General features: G+C 36.8%; 3 protein-coding genes across 6 annotated transcripts; 1 reads left to right on the top strand and 2 right to left on the bottom strand.

The window, feature by feature from the left end:
- Positions 1-92: 92 nt before the first annotated feature.
- On the bottom strand, positions 93-2,146 carry LOC114527952 (paired mesoderm homeobox protein 2-like). Its single transcript, XM_028549634.1, has 3 exons — positions 1,879-2,146; positions 1,287-1,462; positions 93-899 (listed from the first exon to the last, which is right to left on the bottom strand). The coding sequence occupies exons 1-3, from the start codon at positions 1,997-1,999 to the stop codon at positions 570-572; spliced, it is 627 nt and encodes a 208-aa protein (XP_028405435.1). The 5' UTR covers positions 2,000-2,146; the 3' UTR covers positions 93-569.
- A 4,453-nt stretch (positions 2,147-6,599) lies between these two features.
- On the top strand, positions 6,600-13,655 carry LOC114524003. Its single transcript, XM_028545105.1, has 6 exons — positions 6,600-6,691; positions 8,747-10,368; positions 10,728-11,739; positions 11,899-12,642; positions 13,025-13,185; positions 13,265-13,655. Exons 2-6 carry the CDS (start codon positions 8,754-8,756, stop codon positions 13,426-13,428), a joined length of 3,696 nt encoding a protein of 1,231 aa, XP_028400906.1. The 5' UTR covers positions 6,600-6,691; positions 8,747-8,753; the 3' UTR covers positions 13,429-13,655.
- On the bottom strand, positions 13,641-18,446 carry LOC114524020 (zinc finger protein 155-like). 4 transcript variants are annotated; one of them, XM_028545150.1, is made up of 4 exons: positions 15,440-18,446; positions 15,100-15,230; positions 14,266-14,871; positions 13,641-14,118 (listed from the first exon to the last, which is right to left on the bottom strand). In XM_028545150.1, the coding sequence occupies exons 1-4, from the start codon at positions 15,457-15,459 to the stop codon at positions 14,042-14,044; spliced, it is 834 nt and encodes a 277-aa protein (XP_028400951.1). In that variant the 5' UTR covers positions 15,460-18,446; the 3' UTR covers positions 13,641-14,041. The 4 variants fall into 4 exon arrangements, with proteins under 4 accessions (XP_028400951.1, XP_028400929.1, XP_028400938.1 ...); XM_028545128.1 differs by having other exon boundaries at positions 14,266-15,230; positions 15,440-16,887; positions 18,286-18,446; XM_028545137.1 differs by having other exon boundaries at positions 14,266-15,230; positions 15,440-17,968; positions 18,356-18,446.
- Between the last annotated feature and the right edge of the window lie 1,134 nt (positions 18,447-19,580).

Below are 19,580 nucleotides of genomic sequence, written 5' to 3'. Positions count from 1 at the left end.
TGAAATACTTACAGATGTATACAGAAATACATACCAATTAACGCACTGAGAGGCGCAGCCCCTTAAATTATTTAATCTTCTTAGTTTTAAACAAAGAATTGTAATAAATGCGCCGAAAAGTGCAGGAAATCCCATTTCCGCGCCTCAATTTTCCAAAATTTGGGGAGGATGCTCACGACCCTTTCTCTGTAGTTCTGCAAGCGCCTTCACTACTGAGTGGCAATTTAAATCAAACCCAACGGTGACAAATTTTATGATAAATGTGCATACTTCTTTTGCGTGAAACTAATTATTTAGGTGCGCAAAAGACATCAGATTTTCGTGGATTGCGTTGATGCCCTACAGTGAAGATTACACGGTTTGCAGTCAACGCGCGGTGTGACCTCGTGCAAATGCGACAATTATACATTCAGTATTAATATTCAGTTTTATCAAAAAATGCATCGAATGAATCAATCGAACGTACGTTCATTAAGATTTACCATTACATATCACATAGTTTGCTTGGTATAAATTAAAAATGCCATAAAATGAACATATATCTTTGAATATTAAACACTAAAATGTGTTCAAATGAGCTGTGTACATGGCACATAGCTTGATTGCCATTGTCCATTATATGTTCGGGGTATTTTTACTGTTGGTGAGGTAGGCAACGAATGGAGTGGATAAAGACGATATGGGGAAGACTGGTCTATGTAAGTTGGAATTGGTTGTCTTGTTAGTAAAACATTTGGTCTGAATGCTAAATGTTGCCGATCGTCTGGTGAATAATGTTCTTGATGATTCCAAAGTAGTGGATTTCTGCTTGCAATTGGAGACATTGTTGTGTGGAAAAGTTGAATTGGATATTGAGATTCAAGTTTTCTGTGTTTAGCTCGCCGGTTTTTGAACCACACCTACATGAAATATAGGAGGAGCACGTATAAAATTCGGTGCTTCAACTTAATTATCGAACTGCAATCAATATAAATTTGATTGGGAGATTAAACTACCGCGTGACATGGATACATAATTAATACACAAGGCAACTAATTTTTCATCAACAGACTACCTATGCACATATAAAAATTGCTATACATGCACTCTCATCAAATTTGCATGCATTTCAGTGATTTCACCTTATCATATATAGGAATTACAACATTCGTTACTAATTGTCAGATAAAGACGGCCAAAGGCATGAACAATAAGATTTTTCATAACCTACAGATGAATTTATACTTCTATATAGTCACACTGCATGTGGTCAAATTGGCCTTCATTATAGTTACAGTTTAACTCGCCTGTATTCTTGATTCTGGTAGATTCGTAAACGAAGCCAGTCTTTCTCGCATGAAAACATCAGGATAATGCGTCCGAGCAAAAGCTCTTTCCATCGTTGATAACTGATGTTGGGTGAATGCTGTCCGAGCTCTTCGAGACTTGTTCTTCGCTGTTTCAGTTTGTTCTATCATTGCATCTGAATAATATCACATAGAATTTCACATATACTTTCCCACCACGAGCACTAAATGAGCGGATTTCGTAATATTTGGCACATGCAGGCATGCAGTGGCTGGTAGCAATCTATATTTAGAGTACTCAACTAAACTAAGCACAATAGTGCATCTTTCAGTTATTTGTGTGATCATGTTTTTATAACGATAAACTTTCAACCACATCAAGACGACCGATGTGGCCTGTTCGCATCATTGCGCTCAATTTTTTGGGAATGTGCGGGTAGAATTGGTACCATATTTATCCATGCGGCATTCTAGCTATATTATATACAGTACCTATAACCTTATATGCCAGTTGCTAAGCCGGCGTTGTTTGTACAATATATAGTTATGCATATACACGTATAGCGTGCAGAGAAAGGAAGCATTACCGTACCTGCCAACTTTTTTGCTAACGCTTTTGCTTTATTTGAATTGAGGTCGTTTTCTTTAATTTTCTTGTTGTCTTCATGGTTATCCGGTCTTAGTAGAACATCAATAGAATACGAGTTTGCCATACTGGTGCTATGTATGCATATGAACACCAAAGTGTTTATCCAGCAAAATTTCTCTCCGGCTCAAAATTTCTGGGACCTTATGCACGAGGCACATGATCTATACATGGGGTCAGTAACCGCGTTGGATCTTAATGAGAAGGAAACGTCCTAATCCTCGAGGATATTAAGGAAAACAAGTTTTAAGCAATAATCTAATTATGTTTTATCTCGTTTTGACTTTGTAATGCCGGGGCGTGTTTATCGCATTAGTAAAATTGATTAGCGGCACATCAGAGAGAAAAATTAAACGCTGAATTATGTGAAAAATAAACTTATCGACAGATATTATTCTGAAATACATGTATAATTTCCCAGATATAACAACTCAACATTTGTCTCAATATTTTATAACTGTCAAAAATCTCTCAGAGAATTAGTACAGTATTCTGGACACAATGGAAAGATTAAATTAAGCTAATCCCCTGTTTTTTTTCGGGTAGGGAACGTATCTCAATTTGACACTTGAATATACAACAATGCTTGATGAATTCTAGGGGTACGCTGAAAGCTATGATGAGATGCTTTTATAACGTCAAAGTCTAGCGATATCCTTGACAATGAATCATTACAAAAATTGACATTCGCTGTGCAGTTTTTCATAATTTGTATCATGATTGGTTTTGAATTAAAAAACTCAACAGGTGATTGTAAAGCTTAATGAGCCTTTAAGTCAGGAAACATTAGAGGATTTAGTTAAGTAAATGTACAGAATTAAGTAGTATTATCTAAACCAACTAAAAATCGGACTTTATGAATAGGCCAGCTTTCGTTGATCTTTATTTACACTAAATAGGTATATTAAAAGTTCCTGCTGATTGACTAATATTACAACCTAAAGATAGTATTATATGAACGTTGTATAATAGTCTGCTTTGTCTTATTTTCGTGTATATATATCGACTTAGTGTTGACAAATTTTGTTTATTTTATTCTAAATGCGAAAAACAGCTGTGCAGTAAAATTTTTTTTTCATTTAGTCCCATTTCCTTCCACAAACGAAGTAAGAGCTTTATGGGGCGTTGGAAAATGATTGATAGGATTTTAATTGTTCGTCAGGGAGACAAACGAATCTCTATCTCTATAAGATTAGGAATTTTATTCAACAAAAAGGTATTTAATCATCAAGTGTTTATTAAAGTCGTTCACTTAAATCTCAGATCATTTACCTACTTCAAACATGTATTGAGCCACAGACACGTATACTTTACAGATCTATATTTAGCTCTCTGGATGAACCAGCTCGTGCTATCTTGCACAACCACAAGTCAAGTTTGACCAAACAGTTACAGGAAACGGATATCCCCAGTGTTGTTTCCAATCACGTGAAATCAATAAAAATATGATTATTATTATTCATATAGCTATTGGCTTGATATTCTTTATATATGCATCTCAACATCTCAGTGAGTTTATCATGCGCGGAATTTCCAAAGACATGCACGTTTGAATGTTGTTGCAAAACCTAGGCAGAAATAACCATACATAAAAGAAGTTCACAAAAGAATGCTATAAAGCCATGCATGATATCCACATGACAGCTAGCAAGAGTGTCGATAAGCTGCTATAAGCTTCCAGATCAGTAGTTAGAGGCGTCAAATATTTTTTTCGAATTTGAAAGTGATTAGCTATATATGGGTCTGATTAAGTCTTTCCACTTTCGTAGCGCTGGAGTTATTAATAAGACCACGTTGCTACCCCAAGGAAAATGCTACCATGAAGGCAGAGGATGAAACAGCTAAGAAGTGATTATCAGTTGCTTCTACTAGAGCCATGGAAATGACCAAGCAGAAGAATCAAATTTACTAGACCAAAACTGCGCCCTCATTTTTGTGAAATGTCTTCCGTGGAAGAGTAGAAATAAAGTTTGACCGAGTTTAGAAAAAATATGTGAAGCACAGAGTTGCAAAAAGAGTTCAACCTTCCTACGGTAGGATTTCAAGTTTTGAAAACCTTCCTCAAAATGACGTTACGTCACTGAGTCCAGTGACAACCAGCATAAAGAAATATTTGTTTTTTTGGTACATGCATGTGATCAATTAGAGTGTTCAACTTTGAACCTTTCTCACAAACCTCGTTCAAAGCAAACCTTCCTCCAGGTGGCACCCGCGTAACCGCAGCTTTTTTGCAACTCTGGTGAAGCAAAAAAAATCTTACATAAAAATCATCTTCTTCGAGTACATGTTTTTTTTCTAAATTGCACGAGAATCTATGCTATTACCTATTAATAATATTATTATACATAATTTATGATAAATAATTTATTTAATTGACAAAATTCACGCGCCGTCGCATGTTGTTTTCAAATCGTGTGAAAATAGAACTGTTTCAACGTTTTTACATAAAATATTTAATTCATATAAAGACACAACAATTATAACACTCGGGAGCATATCTAAAAACGTTTCAAAGAAATTAGCACTAGGATTTCCTTTTTTTGGCACTGGAATTTCCTATTTTTGGCACTGGGATTTCCTAAAAATTGCATTGCTCTAAACCAATCAGAATTGAGAAATTTTTTATGTATATTATTAGACCATATACTTAATGATCAAATACTGCATACTTTTGGCATTGTATGAGGCACCTTTTTAATGGGTCAGTTCAGTTTATCACTTTTGTTCAATATTAATCCAGAACAGCGTGGTGTCTTTGTCTGATTATTCCAACGGAGTTACCCCATTCAGAAGAGATATCCCATCCCAATTTTTATTCATTTACTTGTCATTTAAAAAAAATGGATGGTTCCCCTTCTACCTCCCAGCGCCATCTTGTCCTATAATCAGATGTTATGTGACGTGACACTACTGAAAAGTGGATGGCATAAAAATCAGCAATATAGAAGGTACCAGCTACAGTGTCATTTTTTCTCCATGATATTATTGAATCAAGACTTTTTGGGAATTTGTTTTATAATTCGTTGCAATCGGATAGAAAAACCAGATTTACGTCGTTCTGACGTCTGCTACTTGACAACAGATATATACGATAGAAGATATCATACAGGGTGTATCAAAAAAAAGGTAATCCAACTTCAACAAGCTATTGTACGTGAACTACTCAGTCTATGAGCGAATTGTTTTCACATTCAGAAAGATCAGGCTTTTAACTATCGGATGACATGTTTTTAATACCAAATGGTGAAAAAGTGAGCACATACGAGGCTAAAAAAAATGTTAGTCGCAATCGCATATTTTCACCTTTGAGCCTAATTAAAGCAGTGCATAACAAAAGAAAAAAACAATTAATCATGAACATGTCACAGCTTGCACTGGTTTTATGCCGCATTGCTTGGAATGTTCTCCTTATTCCTACTTAATATGCATATGCGGGTAGTTTATTCAAAAGCAAAATTCTTCAATTAAGTCCTAAAGAGAGTTAATTTTCAATGGTTTTAGTCCCAACTCTCAGAGGTGAAAATATGCGATTTCGACTAACACTTTTTATCAGCCTCCTATTTGCTCATTTTTTCACCATTTGGTATCAAAAACATGTCATTCGATAGTTAAAAGCATAACCTTTCGGAATGTGAAAAAAATTCGTTAATAGAACAAGTAGTTCACGTACAATAGCGCACCAAAGTTGGATTACCTTTTTTTTGATACACCCTGTATAATACTGAGTTTTTTAATAGACACCCGTATCCAAGATGGCGGGGGGGATTGGTGTACAAACATCGTAAAGAATAAAATACTAAAAATTTAAGAGGATTATTTAAGAGGACTAGACTATTTATTTATTTCTGACGTGGATCGCGGAGACGGGGGGCTGCTCTCCAAATTTTAGGTGGCCAAAATGATTGAAGAAAAAATCAGCTTTCATCAGCGGTAAACAGTTCTCGATTCAAAAGAAAACATGCAAATATTTCGCTAGCGAACTAATTCTCCGCAAGTGAAAATCCAGCCTAAAGGCTATTCTTGCGACCGTGACCGGCCTGAAAAACAAAGCGCGCTTCGCCTGACCGGTCTGATCGCAGTGGAAAACCGGCTTAAGAGTCCTAAAACTGAACTAAATATTTCAGTGATATGCGCCAAATGTGTGTAAGACGCGTTTGGGATGAATACGATTTTCAGGGAAACGTTAATGTGTTGTATTTTCCTAGTTTCCTGCGCACTATACGCGTATACGTGTATTTTCCTAGTTTCCTGCGCAATATACGTGTCTCAAAATTTCCCGGGAACAATTACTTTCACGTAAACAGTGGATGCTTGAAGAAACGAGAACAATATTTTATACTCTCGCTTGTGGAAATACCACAAGAAATTAGAGCTTGATTGATTGAGCACATAACACATTTAAGAAATAGTATATTTTAAGACCAACAAAAAAGTAGTTTTGAGTGGTTCCAACCTCGTTCCCAGGGCCATTTTCTGTATTTGGGGTTTGGAGTGGTTCATCTAAACCCGCACGCCGAAAATCCGCGTCTACTGATCCGCGTCCGCCGGTCCGTGCTCCGTTTTATGTACGCCCTGTGATTTCCCGCGCGCTTAATTAACTCAAAGCGACTGGGGACGAGGCCATGAAGATGGGCGTCGTCGTTGCTGTTAAAAACTGCCCCGGAATCCCAGCGCATTCAAAGGTGTGTGCAGCTGAGCCGTGCAGACGTGTGTTGTTGACGAGCACAGTGAGACGAGCAATTGGAGATAGAATTTGGTGGTACGTTCTACTCAAGTAACGTTACATACACTGTTAGTAAACATCTATTTACAAACCAGTTAGGCTGTACATATTATACGCACGAATAGTAACTGCAAACATAAATATCTTCCATATTTATTTCTGTATATTCATTAATTAATTGACTCAGTGGTTCTCGAATTTTTTGTAATTCTTTTCATGTTATCTTAATACCTTTTTCTTGCTATTGTTAAATCATTTGATTTAAATGTTGTTCCTGACGACACCTATATTAACAGCGTTTGCATGTTAGACGCTTCAGGACAGGTAGTTTAGTAGAAGAAATGAACTACACGGATTTTGTAACTAAATCTGAGAGTTTGGAGTACCATGTCGCACACGTAGTCAACAAGCTGTATTATATCTGTTGCCTTTTTCTGCATCAAATATATTCGTTGGATTAGATATAGTACGTGCTAGAATAAACAGGCAAAGGGCAATTGCACTGTCGTATTTCTATAGTGATGGGTGAGCTCGAGTGAACTGTTAAAGTGTTATTATGATACGGCTCTTTGGCTCTGCGCTCTGGTACTGACGTATATGCTTAGCAGGAAAAATATCATACAACGTCACACAAGTTTACCCCCTTGGCTACAAGTACCTCAGTAATCTCCTCATACATTAGCAATTCATGTTGAATGCAGTTATATATGCACATTAAAAACTTTACTTCGTTTTATTATGTATTATTTGAATTGAATCCGACCCGATTGAAATTTCTAGTACTTTTGCTCCTAATAACGTATCGAATTACATAACATACCGAATGTACAGGATTTGCTCAGTTTGACAAAACCTCCAAGTTCAGATCGAATTTTTCGATTGGATTACCAAATATAGTTTATAATATGGAATAAGCGTCGCACCATGCATGTATGAAATGAATTTAAACGACTACAAACACCACGGAACGTTAATTGAATGCACAGTCAGGTGGTTCACTTCAGTAGATCCAGTTGAGATGATATGTGATAAGCCAAATGATTGATGATTGATGATGCCGATTTCTGACAGTGGCGCAGAGAGCAGACCTCCCGACGTCTGTCCATAGACCTTAAAGGAAAAAAAATTAAGGAAAAAAATGCGCTTTTGACTTTTGACGTATTTTCCGTTTGCGGACGAAACGTGATTGGTCAAGCACCTAGTTGACCAATCAGCTGGAACATGCTTTTCCGCAAAACGTCAAAGGCTTATTTTTTTCCTTATAAAAGGTATATCCTTTGTATTTCTTTACAAAATAATTGTTTTTACTGTCAACAAACACCAAATTATGGTTATTAGCACAGCAAGATTAGACTCCGCATCTCTGACGCAAAGAATACAATACAAAAAGAGAGTCGTCTTCATTGCCCTTTATTTGCGTAACGCTATTCGCCACGATTCGTCGTTCGTCAAGTATCCTATAACGAAGACGAAGCAGCTGAAAACAATTTCGTGCGGTCACAAACAATTTTTTTTATTATTCCCCCTTAAGCCATTAGCCTGGTTCCAATTAGTCGTAATTGACTTGAGCAGAATATTTCTATGAGTGTGCAGTGAAGAATGACCAATTTAAATACAGAAATAATTTAATCGACAAATTTAGGGCCTGTTTACATGGAGTGAGTTATCCCGGCTAGGCAAGGTGAAAATTGCATATAGTGAAAGACTAATCAAGTTAAGCCTTTGATGTGATGCGCTTTTACCACGCCTAGCCGGGATAACTCTCTCCATGCATGTAAACAGGCCCTTAAATCCGGACTAATTCTCATCGATCAAAATGACTTTACGACAATAACAACAAAACGACACGTTCACGTGGAAACCAGGCCGTTTGATACCTCAAATTATCTCATCTCATGCTTTAGCTAAACAAAACCACCCCAAACACCCCCGCGCGCTCGCTTTTTCTGCTGACCGTTATACAATAGCTGCATACAACGTTATATATTTTACTTCTAAAGCGCCTGCGTACGAGGCTGTTTCTCCAGCATGAATAAAACTTATTTCATTCGTATTTATGCTGTTACATTATGCATTATTTGCATCTTCTAGATCTGCGATGTTATCTTCGAAGGAAATTCTTAAGAAAGCGCAAAAAGGTTTGCTCTTTGCTACCCCTGACTATGGCTGCTTCGTTAATGTCCGTTATAAAGATCCTAGTAAATTTCCTGAGTTGAAAAATGGTGTTATCGCCCTATGCAGAGAATTGTTGAACCACGCTGATGTATTTGATGAGACACACCCAGAAGCTCGCACTCGTATTATCGTAGGTTTTAATCCAGAGCATTGGAAATACTGGTTTCCGGAAATCAGCCACCTAGAGCAACGTCCTCAGGAATATCTCATTGATACTTCAACCAAGTTTCTTCAGACTGGTGGTGACGTATTCTTCTTCATTAAGTCCGAAGACAAAAGCAATGTCGATCAAATTGGCGAACTCCTGCGTAAAGGACTGGAGAAACTTGAGCAGCCCGCTGATTTTTCGTATTCATCGCCTTCTGGAAAACGGATCTTGCAAAGAAGTTTTAAAGATGGTCTTGTCAATGCCGCCGACGCTGAAACACTCTGCTCCTACACTATCATTCCTGACAACATGAAAACTGGAAAACCGGGATCCTGTTACATGATGACACAGAAGTTTGAGGTTGATTGGTTAGTTCTCGGAAATATGTGGAATTCTGAGAAAGAAGATATGATTGGTAGACGCGTGATGACCGATTGCTTTATTCCTAATGTAAACGAACGCGCTCACACATTCCGAGCGCATTTTAATCCTGAAAAGTCACCTCAAAACATGCTGAATAAGCACCGAATCATGTTCCGACAATCACTCCCATATGGCACGTCTTCAACAGGAAAAGGAAGAGAAGAGGGAATTTTTTATCTTTCATTTGCCAACACAACTAATTCCTTCAGGGACATATTAGAAAGTCTTGTTGGAAATGATAAAGTTGCTGGTGCTGGCGAGGTTACTGTCGATCTTCTGCTGAATACTGTCAAGCCTTTGGAAGGAACATGGTGGTATGTCCCATCAGCTGAAGAACTTGGCGTGAATATTGCCTCGAGCGGGAATTTTGAAGTAAACGAATACTGGAACGTCAGCAATCCAAGTAATCCATATCTGTTCTACAATGAGAAGGAATATTTGTACCGAATGACCTCTGGAAGTTATGTGGATTCATCCGAGACTCCATCTTCTCGTGTCTTACGTCTTCTTGGGTATTCTTTCCGTCAATGGAATGACCAGTGGTTTCGAGAACGAGACGTTCCACCAATAAAGCATCTCGCGAACTACTTGATACCGCGTAAAGTAGAGAAAGTCATGAATCAGTCCGTTCTCCTCCGTAAAGCAAGATCAATCAAAATCTGTTTGTCGAAGGTTTTTACCAGTCATTTTGTAGCGGATATGGATAACAGTGAATTCTACGGCAACAAGGCTGATTTGTTCAATATTCATCCTGATGAAATTATCGTCGGACGAATGCCAAATTTTGGTCTTGGTATCGGGAAGGTTGCAATGCCGTATCTCAAAGAGGGCAACGAAAGAATGGATGCGTTCATGAAAGGTCTTAGTGAGAAAGCAGCCACTGGCCATGTTATTCCGAACATTGAGACCATTCTGCAGAAAGGCGTAACCGGATATATCTTAGAGTTGACGAGCAAAATTGCAACAGGTAAAAAAAATTCACGGAACCATTAGGACGATTTATCGCAACATATTTATCTGTTCACGATGATATTCTGGTATTATAGTGGTATTTCTATATATCTATTGCGCTCAAACGTACTGATAGAAGTAATTAGAATAAAGTCTAAAGACTTGCCGTATGACAGAGGAGAAAAAAGGCTCACGAGGAAGAAATGAATGGGAAAATTAATGCCATTTTAATATCTAAATTGCCATTTTGCTACGCTCCAGCTTGTAACTTCTGTAATACCAGTCTTGAGTGCGTTAGTGTCTTGCGTGCAAAGTGATCTTAATTTATTGCTTGTCGGACTTTCTTATGATATCACCCTTCATGCATTCTTCTAGGCGCTGGTGAGAAGGAATTCATTGTCGCTTGCATCAAATCCCTCAAAGGTGTCAGAAGTTATCTCTGGAATTATGGAGCCCTCGCACGCCACCTCGCAGAGTCGCAGCCAGAGAAACAAAACTCGCGAGAATATCCATTTACCGATGCCCAGAGGGAAAATCTCAAACGAATAGCTGCACGCATGGAACGCCTTTCCAAACACAAACCGGAAAGTTTTGTCGAAGCAGCCCAACTTGCTTTCACAGTCCACTGTTGCCTTCACTTGATTGGTGACCCCACTTCCATTGGAAGACTTGACCAGATATTGGAGCCATTTCTTGGTTCAACGCCCGAAGATGAAGCACAAGAAATTATCGATTGCTTCTTCGTAAAACTGGGAGAACGCGTCAAAGTGAACAAGACCAAAATAGTGGATAGAAACACGTGGGGAACATGCGCAGTTCCATACAGAAGTGATGGCCTGTTTCCAAATGGTGATTCCATAAACCAGTGGGTGCAACAATTGACGGTTGGTGGTTATAAGAATACAACCACAGGCAAGGTGAGCGCGTGTAATAAAGTTACCATGATGTGTCTGAAAGCTGCGAGACGTCTACCTCTGAATGCTCCATGTGTCAGTCTCCGAGTGCATCATGGTATTGAGCAGGAGTATCTGGAAGAAGCAGCCAAAGCAATGTTGAGCGGTGGTGCGCATCCAATAATTCTTCACGACGATCGTCTTATAGAAGGTCTCACAGATGTCATGGCCGAATTCAAGGAGAACGCCTCCGAAGATGATTTCAATAATCTCACTAATATTGCCTGTGATGGTTGTTACGAACCGCTGGTCGCTGGTGCCACGGAGTTTGCCTTCACCTATATTCCTTTGCTGCAAGTCCTCGAAATGGCTATCAACGAAGGAGCTACCTACTCTAGTGCTGGTCCTGCCTATCTTAATGGAACCCCCCAATCATTGCCAACTAAACCTGCGGCAAATATTGAAACATTTGAAGAAGTTAAAGAGTTATTTAGGTAAGATGTTAATGCTTTAAATTGTTTCGTAAAATAGCAAATGCAGATCGAATGAGAAAAATTGATATGCAATTCATGCAGCAACCTCCGTCGGAGGGCACTTTCTATCTAGTGCCCGCTGTTATATATGCTTGCTTATATTGCAATTTATATCTATAGGCAGCATATCGAAATCAAAACACAACAAGGACTGGTTGGTCTCCTGAGTAACTATGGCAATATATCATCTGTATGTCCCAGTCCCTTGCTATCCAGTATAATTGACGGCTGCGTGGAATCAGGACATGACATCACTGATGGTGGCGCTAAATATAAGATGATTGCAGTGATGTACATCTCTTTCTCAAGCACCGTTGATTCACTTTATGCCATTCAGCGTCTGTGCTTTGATCAAGATAATGCTATGATTTCTTTGGCGGACATGGTCGAGTGTCTGAAAAACGACTGGGGTTTTGACATCCATGAGCCAACATACGACAGGGTTGCTGGTGAAGTGCGAAAGAACAGAAAAGCTGAGTTCTACAAACAAGTCCGAGAACAAGCATTGAAGTTTCCTAAGTTTGGCACGGCAGAAGCAATTGGAAATCTCAAGATCGCCGAGATCGCTACTTTCCTCGCGGATTGCGTGGCTAATAGCATCAGGAAAGTGGCTAAACACGAAGGTTCGCCACTGTACAACCTCCTTGCTTCTTTGAAAGAAAAATACACCAGACCTGGCAACGATTTTGATCTCTTATTGATTCCCGGAAGTGGAACATTCGAAGGCTACATTGGCTGGGGTATGTCTTGCGGTGCATCAGCTGATGGTCGAAGAAGAGGTGAACCCCTTGGAAGTGATTTGAGTGCGGCACCCATTCCACAGGATCTGCCACCAAATCTCGTGAAGAATACAGCATTAATAAAGTAAGCATATGTAAATTATGTCGTATCGAGTAACTATATAATTAAGGTGGTAAATGGACTCTCAGAATCAGTTTTCCGTTTACACACAAATTTTCCATTTTCTTTCCCATGCAAACAACTAGCTTTTCGTGAAGTGGAATACACTTTAATTACACTGATCACGCATACATTTTTGGTCTGTAAATCTCTCTCAATTCCTTACAACGGAAACCCATGCGTGACGTAATTATCGAATGGTGCAGATTGTAGTATTTCTGAATATTAACTACTCCCTGCACTTTTATGATATTCCTTATTCAATTGTATAAATTCTCGCGATTAATATGTTTCGTCGAAACGTCAGCGACAAAGGCTTAATAAAATAATATTGACAATCGTTTAGAGCAATGAAAAGCTGGAATATGCGGGATCTAAATATTGGTGTGGCTAATGGCGCTGAAATTGACCTGGCTATATCGGAAGACTTTAGTAAGAGTGACCTGGTGGCGTTCTTGAGGAAATATGCAGATGAGGTTGACGACATTGGAGGAAATATTCTAACCGGTACTGCATATTAAAAGTGAAAGATTTTTAAATCGCTAAATTTGCAAACTATAATATGAATTTTTGTATTTTAATGTAGTCACCTGTGCAGATCCAGAGACGTACAGTGCTGCAGTTACAGATCCAGAGAAATACAACCTGTTGCGGGTTCGCGAGGGAGGCTGGAGCGAGTTCTTTATCACGTTCTTCAAATCACATCAGGAACAACACAGAAGACGAGTGCGTTATTACTATGACTCTTAAAGTCGTGTTTATGACATTTCTTTTCTAGCATTAAAAAAGACTTGCTAACTGGGTTTAGTTTAGATTGGTGTTTATTATTCTCATTATAATAAAGTAGTTGATGTATTAGGACGATTTGCATGGGATGACGAGTGTTATTAGATGTTGTATTTACCCCTTACTTTCAGTACGTTATATACAATACAATGATTCTTGTAGAAATAGTGCATTAATATGAAATAAAGCAGTTTGATATGATTAATCATTAAACTCTATAGTTTGTGATCAACTCAACGTTGATTTTCAACTTTCATGTTGGAAAAGATACATAAGGATGTTGCAAAAGACCCTAATTTTCCCCTCCATTGATTGAGTTTATTATCGAGGAATATTTTATACCCTTTCTACTTTTACACTATTTGTTGTCAGGATCAGCATCTCAGAGGTGTATACGTTTGTCTATACTTCGACACTCCATATATATATATATATATATACATTTGTTTTTTATAAGAAAACCTTCCATTATCTTTCTTGGTACACAACTCCGTCAGCATTCGCAATCTATACTAATGGGCTTAAAGATATTAATCTCCTCTTTCGCGATCTACTGATTTTGATGTTTGAAATTAAATTACTTGTTACTCGTGGCTTGTATTTGACTGATTATAATCCATTTATTTTGTTCATCTGCGCGCTTCAGTTGATTTTCTATTGAAATATAAATAATACTTCAACCTGATTTACGCCTTTTTTAAGCTACTGATGCGCGCATTTGCACATTGTCATTGTAAACATAAATCGACACATAATTTTAAGAACTAATATTTTGGTCTTTCTGCGAAATAGTTTCCAAACCTTTAGCTCTGCTATGCCTGCGTAAATGATGTTGCAATCCGCTAGAGCTGAAGAAGCTTTTCCTGCAGATATGGCAGTTGAATTCTTTTTTTGCTTTTGACCAATTTACCTTGTCATCAAACCTGTGGGCGATTTGTTCTTTTAGCTCATTTGATAACTGTTCCTTTCCTAAAGGTTTGTAATTGCCATGATTGAATGATTTCCTTGTTGTATTCAAAACTCTCTCCTCCGCAAACTCTTCACTTTTCATCGAATCTTTCTTACTTAAATGAGTGTGTTTGTGACATTGCAGACCATCAGACCTTGTAAAACATTTCCCACAAATCTCACACTGAAATGGTCGTTCACCAGTATGTATTCTCTCGTGAGCTTTCCAATGTGAACGCCAATGGTATGGTTTATTACAGAAACGACAATAAAATCTGTGCTTTTTCTCTTCTGACGCTTCAAGTACAGGAACCTTAGCTGTCCGAAAGTCACTTTTCGTTAGTCGAAAATCAGACTGACTTTGACTTTCATGAACATAATTTTCACCACTCAAACACGTCTCGTTGACATTGGAAGATTCAATGACGCTTCCTTTCAGATTTGATACGTGATTTCTTTCTAACCCGGGAGAACCAGATAAAATATCAACTGAAGGATTATTCCAACATGTTTCTCTTAGAGGTGATACTTGTCCAACACTATGAATAACACTTGGCCTTCTTTTGTTTATGTTACTAATTTCCCAGTTTATTAAAGACGGATGGTCCACAAAAATCGTTTCTTCCTCAGCTTGTTGATATATACAAATGTTTGGGAAGTATAATTGAGTTCGAAATGACAAGTTACCTGGAATGAACGTGCTTGATGGTAAACTGGAAAGTGCTGGACAGTAAGGAAACGCCGCTTCTCCAGAGTATAAGCGTTCATCGCCTTCTGGATATAATTCATCGTATGCGCATCCATTCATCTCTTTTGCACTGAAAATAAACATGTACCCATACTTAGTTTTCTATTTACCAAATCGGAGCAATTAGTATTAAAAACTCCAAATCTATCCATATAATTGTCAAATATAATCCAATGATTAAGTGCTGTGCATGTAATGAACGAATTCATTTGAATCATCTTGGGTTTTGTTACTCATTCTATGCTATATTGAAGATATTCTTAAGAATAAAACTCTTACCTGTCCTGATCCATTTTCATAGAATTCGGCCAAGGATGATGTGTCTGGATTCGCTATGCTGCTAGCAGAATTAGCTGTCACTCAATGATAAAATTAAAACAGATTTGCACGTTTAGTTCAAGGAAAAGGTTTCAAATGACTAACTTTTACTAGCTTACTTCGTATTTATAAAGCGATTTCTATTTCTGCGCATCATTGACGTAAGACGGGGAAGCATATTAAATTAAACCGTCCCAGTGCTCCGTCACGTTCGCCTACGCGCAACTCCCCATCTAATCAAACATCCATGCATGCACGTAGGTACTGCATTGAGTATATTCGAGAATTCTTTTATAGTTATGACAACCTTATAGAACATAAAAAAAAGAATTTTTTACGGGTTGGTTTTCCAAGCAATGGTTTTTCACATAATTTCCACGGCAAACATGCAAGACTACATGCAGTACAGAGTACAGAGATTCGATTATCAATTGATTGCAAAATAAAAACAACTAGTATATTTTAGTATGGAAAACAAAGATACATTGTTCATGTTATTAAATTCAAAGTGCAAAAATGGAGTGGGCAAAAAATTGCTGTTATTCTTTAAATATTGGGCTATAATTTTATATAGCTAGTAGCCTATGCTGCATGTGATTACATTGTCACATGGCATGGTCCCTAAATTATCTGAGCAGTTAATATAACAGGTATACCAATGCCAAGGAGTAAAGAATAATAAATAATGCATATTTATGGTAAGGCAACAACATAGGCAAAAGCTGAAAACAAATGTTTGACTCCAATTCTTGAGACAATTCAATGATATATTTCGTCGTATACGACGTATAACTGCATTGACCTGAACTGACACGTATCCTAATACGGGGGAACCTGATTTTGTGTATAAAATGATAGAAATAATCGAATGTTCGTAATGTCGTCCTAAAATACGAAAAACAATGATGCTGCAGACGTATACAAAGCTTACACACACGTAGCTTTTGCAAGTTATCTTCCGAGCATCGATTTGTAAATCACTTGCTGTATACACATGATCCACACACGTGCTGCACCGTGTGAATCTCACTACTTATGAATTCAAATTAAATGTTGCATAATTTATTATATAAATTCAGTAAATTTCTGTAATAAAAAGAAGACGAATCTCGATCTCAAGTAACACCAAACTCTACAATTATTTGAAATGAACTTAAAATGATTATATATAACATATCGGCATGTATAAACATATATATATGCCTATATATGATTATGCATGAATCCATATATATTATCTTAAACTTAAAATAAAGTGAACATTTGGAGCATGTACTCATATATCGAGCAAAATATACGCTCATCCTCCCATCCATACATTAACACATAGACATTTGCTAAATGAATCTCGCGACAGAAAGTTAACAATGACAGACAATCTACAAAATTTCCTTTATCTTTATACAGATCTAGAAAATAGAGAAAGATCTAATGGTAATTTCTTAAAATGTTGATATTTTTATATCTATTATTTGTTATCGTTCGAGTCTGAATATAATATTCAGGGCTTGGCACTTTGGCACTTTTCACCCTCACTGCATGATGCTCGCCATAGTGGAAATATGTATATATAATAATATATTATAGTATTAGCTAGAAAAGGTCTAGACAAAATAAGACAAAAAATTAATTAACAACGAAAAGAGATTTCAAATAACTTTTTTATCGATTTACTTTGATAAAGCTTATAAAACACAATCCTTTGTTTGCTCATGCAATATAATTATTTTCATATCACTCTATAGACGCAGCAAGCCAGGTGAGGAATTTTTTATAGATGTTAACTGCTTTGATTCGATCATATTTTCAAATTTCATTTAAAGTTAATACTTGGTTCTTGATATGTTAACAAAAAATTGTTAAATAGTCAGTCACAGATATTTTATAGCGCGATCGCATCTGGTTGAAATAACATCGCCATCGGAGTGTTTTAACTTTCATGCATGCAATTTGTCAAACTATACAAAAATTTTAATAAAAAAACTCTTTCTACTGCATGTTTATTAATGCATGGAAATAATTCTGCATGTTATCAATTGTATAAGAAGGCGTACAGAAAGGGATTATTTCAGGGGGTGTCGCGCCCCCGAAGTTCATCCTACTGCTCTGCAATAATAATAAAAAAATATTTTTCTAACTTTAATAATCACCGAAAAAATGTTCGCAATCTGATATGTAACCGCGCACCAGAAATATGCAAGCATTATGCGCAACTCTATATGCTAAACATTCGATGTTAAGGTATATACATTTAGCTACCAACAGTCATTAACTTCTGTTGGGAGTATTGCGCTTGTGAGTTGTGATTGGTTTATATGCGTGATAAATAAATACATATAGTATTGTTAAATATCCGTATAATATATTATGTGCTTAGGGGCGCAACATTATAGGATGATGATGTACGTGACACTCCAGCTCTTATGAAATCAGTCTTAAAGTCGGTCCGAGGCTTGCCTTAACTTGAATAATCCACGATGAAACTTGTGGCTAAAATAATATGAACTTTTTTACTTCAAAAGATCGGTATATAAATGTACAATAGACAAATTTCTAACGGTGTCAGTTAAATTGATTATATATAGTTTGTATAGTATGTAACACGTGTATCTTTCATCAAAATTTGCAAGAAAATTAGATTTAAAAAAATTTTCTAGACCCTAAAATTGTAACTGCAACTTGATAACGAATTACATCGTGAACAATTTCAGCGTTTTTAGAAGTGTGGCAGGTGCCTTGCATATAGTATATTCGCGTTCTTATCAAATTGACCTCCTTACTTAAAATATTGAAAAACTCGAGACTACCTCAATTCCAAATCGTTCCATCATCTAATTATGACCTGGTCCTAAGCTTGATTAAGATAATGATATAAACCTTTCATTTGTAATAATCTTTGATGGGTTCCTTTTTCGACAACGTGATCATATCTGCTTTTTGTACTCAGTAGATAATCTGTGAGCAATTATTAACGTTGTTCGAAGTTCGACCAAAACATGCTCTGCATGTCCAGAGCTTCTTTAACAACCTTCAATTTAAAAAAAAATAGCGATAGCGAGTGTCTCTATTCGGTGTGGGGGGTTAGTTGACCTAGTTCGATAAACAGCACACGCCACACGGCCTTTTTAGATTGAGGAGGGGATATAAAACAAGCATGCCTGATGCATGTTGTAATCATTGTGTACATAAATTGCCTGTATTTCAATATTTGTTCAACTACCACAAATTATAACTGAACTGTTGAACTGAAGAATTTTTTTAATAAAACTCTCGCAAATTTTTTTTTGTTCAGTTAATTACGTAGTCACAACACAAGAACCACAACTGCTGGAAATTATTTTACACAGCGGTCGAATCTCAATAAAAATTCTGATTCGGAACTAAAATTTGGAATGGTGCTCCTATATATTATGTATATATAAATATTATACTATATACATATTATATATATATATATATTTTTTTTTTAAATTTTTTTTTCTCTTATTAGCTATTCGCTACTATGTATTTAAAATATTGTCTTAATTCTTTTTTTTTGTGCACTATAGAAAGATATCTACATCTATAATCACACAATACCCCTCTTGTCCGCCTAGATTATAGTTAATAACTATTACGGGTTGGTGCAGTGTGTAATTTATTTCTAAAAAATTGAGAAAAAATTTGGAAATAAAACTCTTCTATTTCTTCTATTTTTATAGCTATATACTGAAAAGTTGGAATCGCACAAAATGACATAATTAAATTTTCAATATCCCTGAATGTGCATGTATGTATTCGTTGAGATATTCCAATTACCTTTTCCCTCTCCGTGTCAAGAGGTGATGTGGCTTCGTCCAAAAGGAGTATTTTAGGATTACGCAGCAAAGCTCGAGCAATGGCGATCCTTTGTTTTTGTCCTCCAGATATCAATGTTCCTTTATCTCCAACCATGCAGAGTACTTTGTCCCTAAAGGTATTTCATTTCGACAACCTTACTTCCTGGCACAGACTAATTTTGCCCATACAGTATAGCGTTACCAGTCTGGTCGAAGATTTAGTCAAGTTCCGCCATTACCATTTTAAGTTAATATAATTTCACTAAAAATTGTATAATTAATTT

Source organism: Dendronephthya gigantea, unplaced genomic scaffold (assembly GCF_004324835.1).
Source record: "Dendronephthya gigantea isolate DGI-Jeju-01 unplaced genomic scaffold, DenGig_1.0 000001F, whole genome shotgun sequence".
NCBI classification, from domain to species: Eukaryota; Metazoa; Cnidaria; class Anthozoa; order Malacalcyonacea; family Nephtheidae; genus Dendronephthya; species Dendronephthya gigantea.
Note: the sequence above shows the minus strand (reverse complement) of the source record. Positions and strands in the feature narration are given on the sequence as shown.

Bases quoted from the DNA above. Each gene is read 5' to 3' on its own strand.
- LOC114527952 (XM_028549634.1), bottom strand. From the start codon at position 1,999: ATGGCAAACTCGTATTCTATTGATGTTCTACTAAGACCGGATAACCAT. The intron at 1,463-1,878 runs GTACGGTAATGC...GATATTATTCAG, and splicing joins GTTAGCAAAAAAGTTGGCAG to ATGCAATGATAGAACAAACT. The intron at 900-1,286 runs GCGAGTTAAACT...TATTTCATGTAG, and splicing joins TACCAGAATCAAGAATACAG to GTGTGGTTCAAAAACCGGCG.
- LOC114524003 (XM_028545105.1), top strand. From the start codon at position 8,754: ATGTTATCTTCGAAGGAAATTCTTAAGAAAGCGCAAAAAGGTTTGCTC. The intron at 10,369-10,727 runs GTAAAAAAAATT...GCATTCTTCTAG, and splicing joins GACGAGCAAAATTGCAACAG to GCGCTGGTGAGAAGGAATTC. The intron at 13,186-13,264 runs GTACTGCATATT...ATTTTAATGTAG, and splicing joins TGGAGGAAATATTCTAACCG to TCACCTGTGCAGATCCAGAG.
- LOC114524020 (XM_028545128.1), bottom strand. From the start codon at position 15,459: ATGAAAATGGATCAGGACAG. The intron at 15,231-15,439 runs GTAAGAGTTTTA...GTTTATTTTCAG, and splicing joins ATGAAAATGGATCAGGACAG to TGCAAAAGAGATGAATGGAT. The intron at 14,119-14,265 runs GTTTGGAAACTA...ATATTTCAATAG, and splicing joins CAGGCATAGCAGAGCTAAAG to AAAATCAACTGAAGCGCGCA.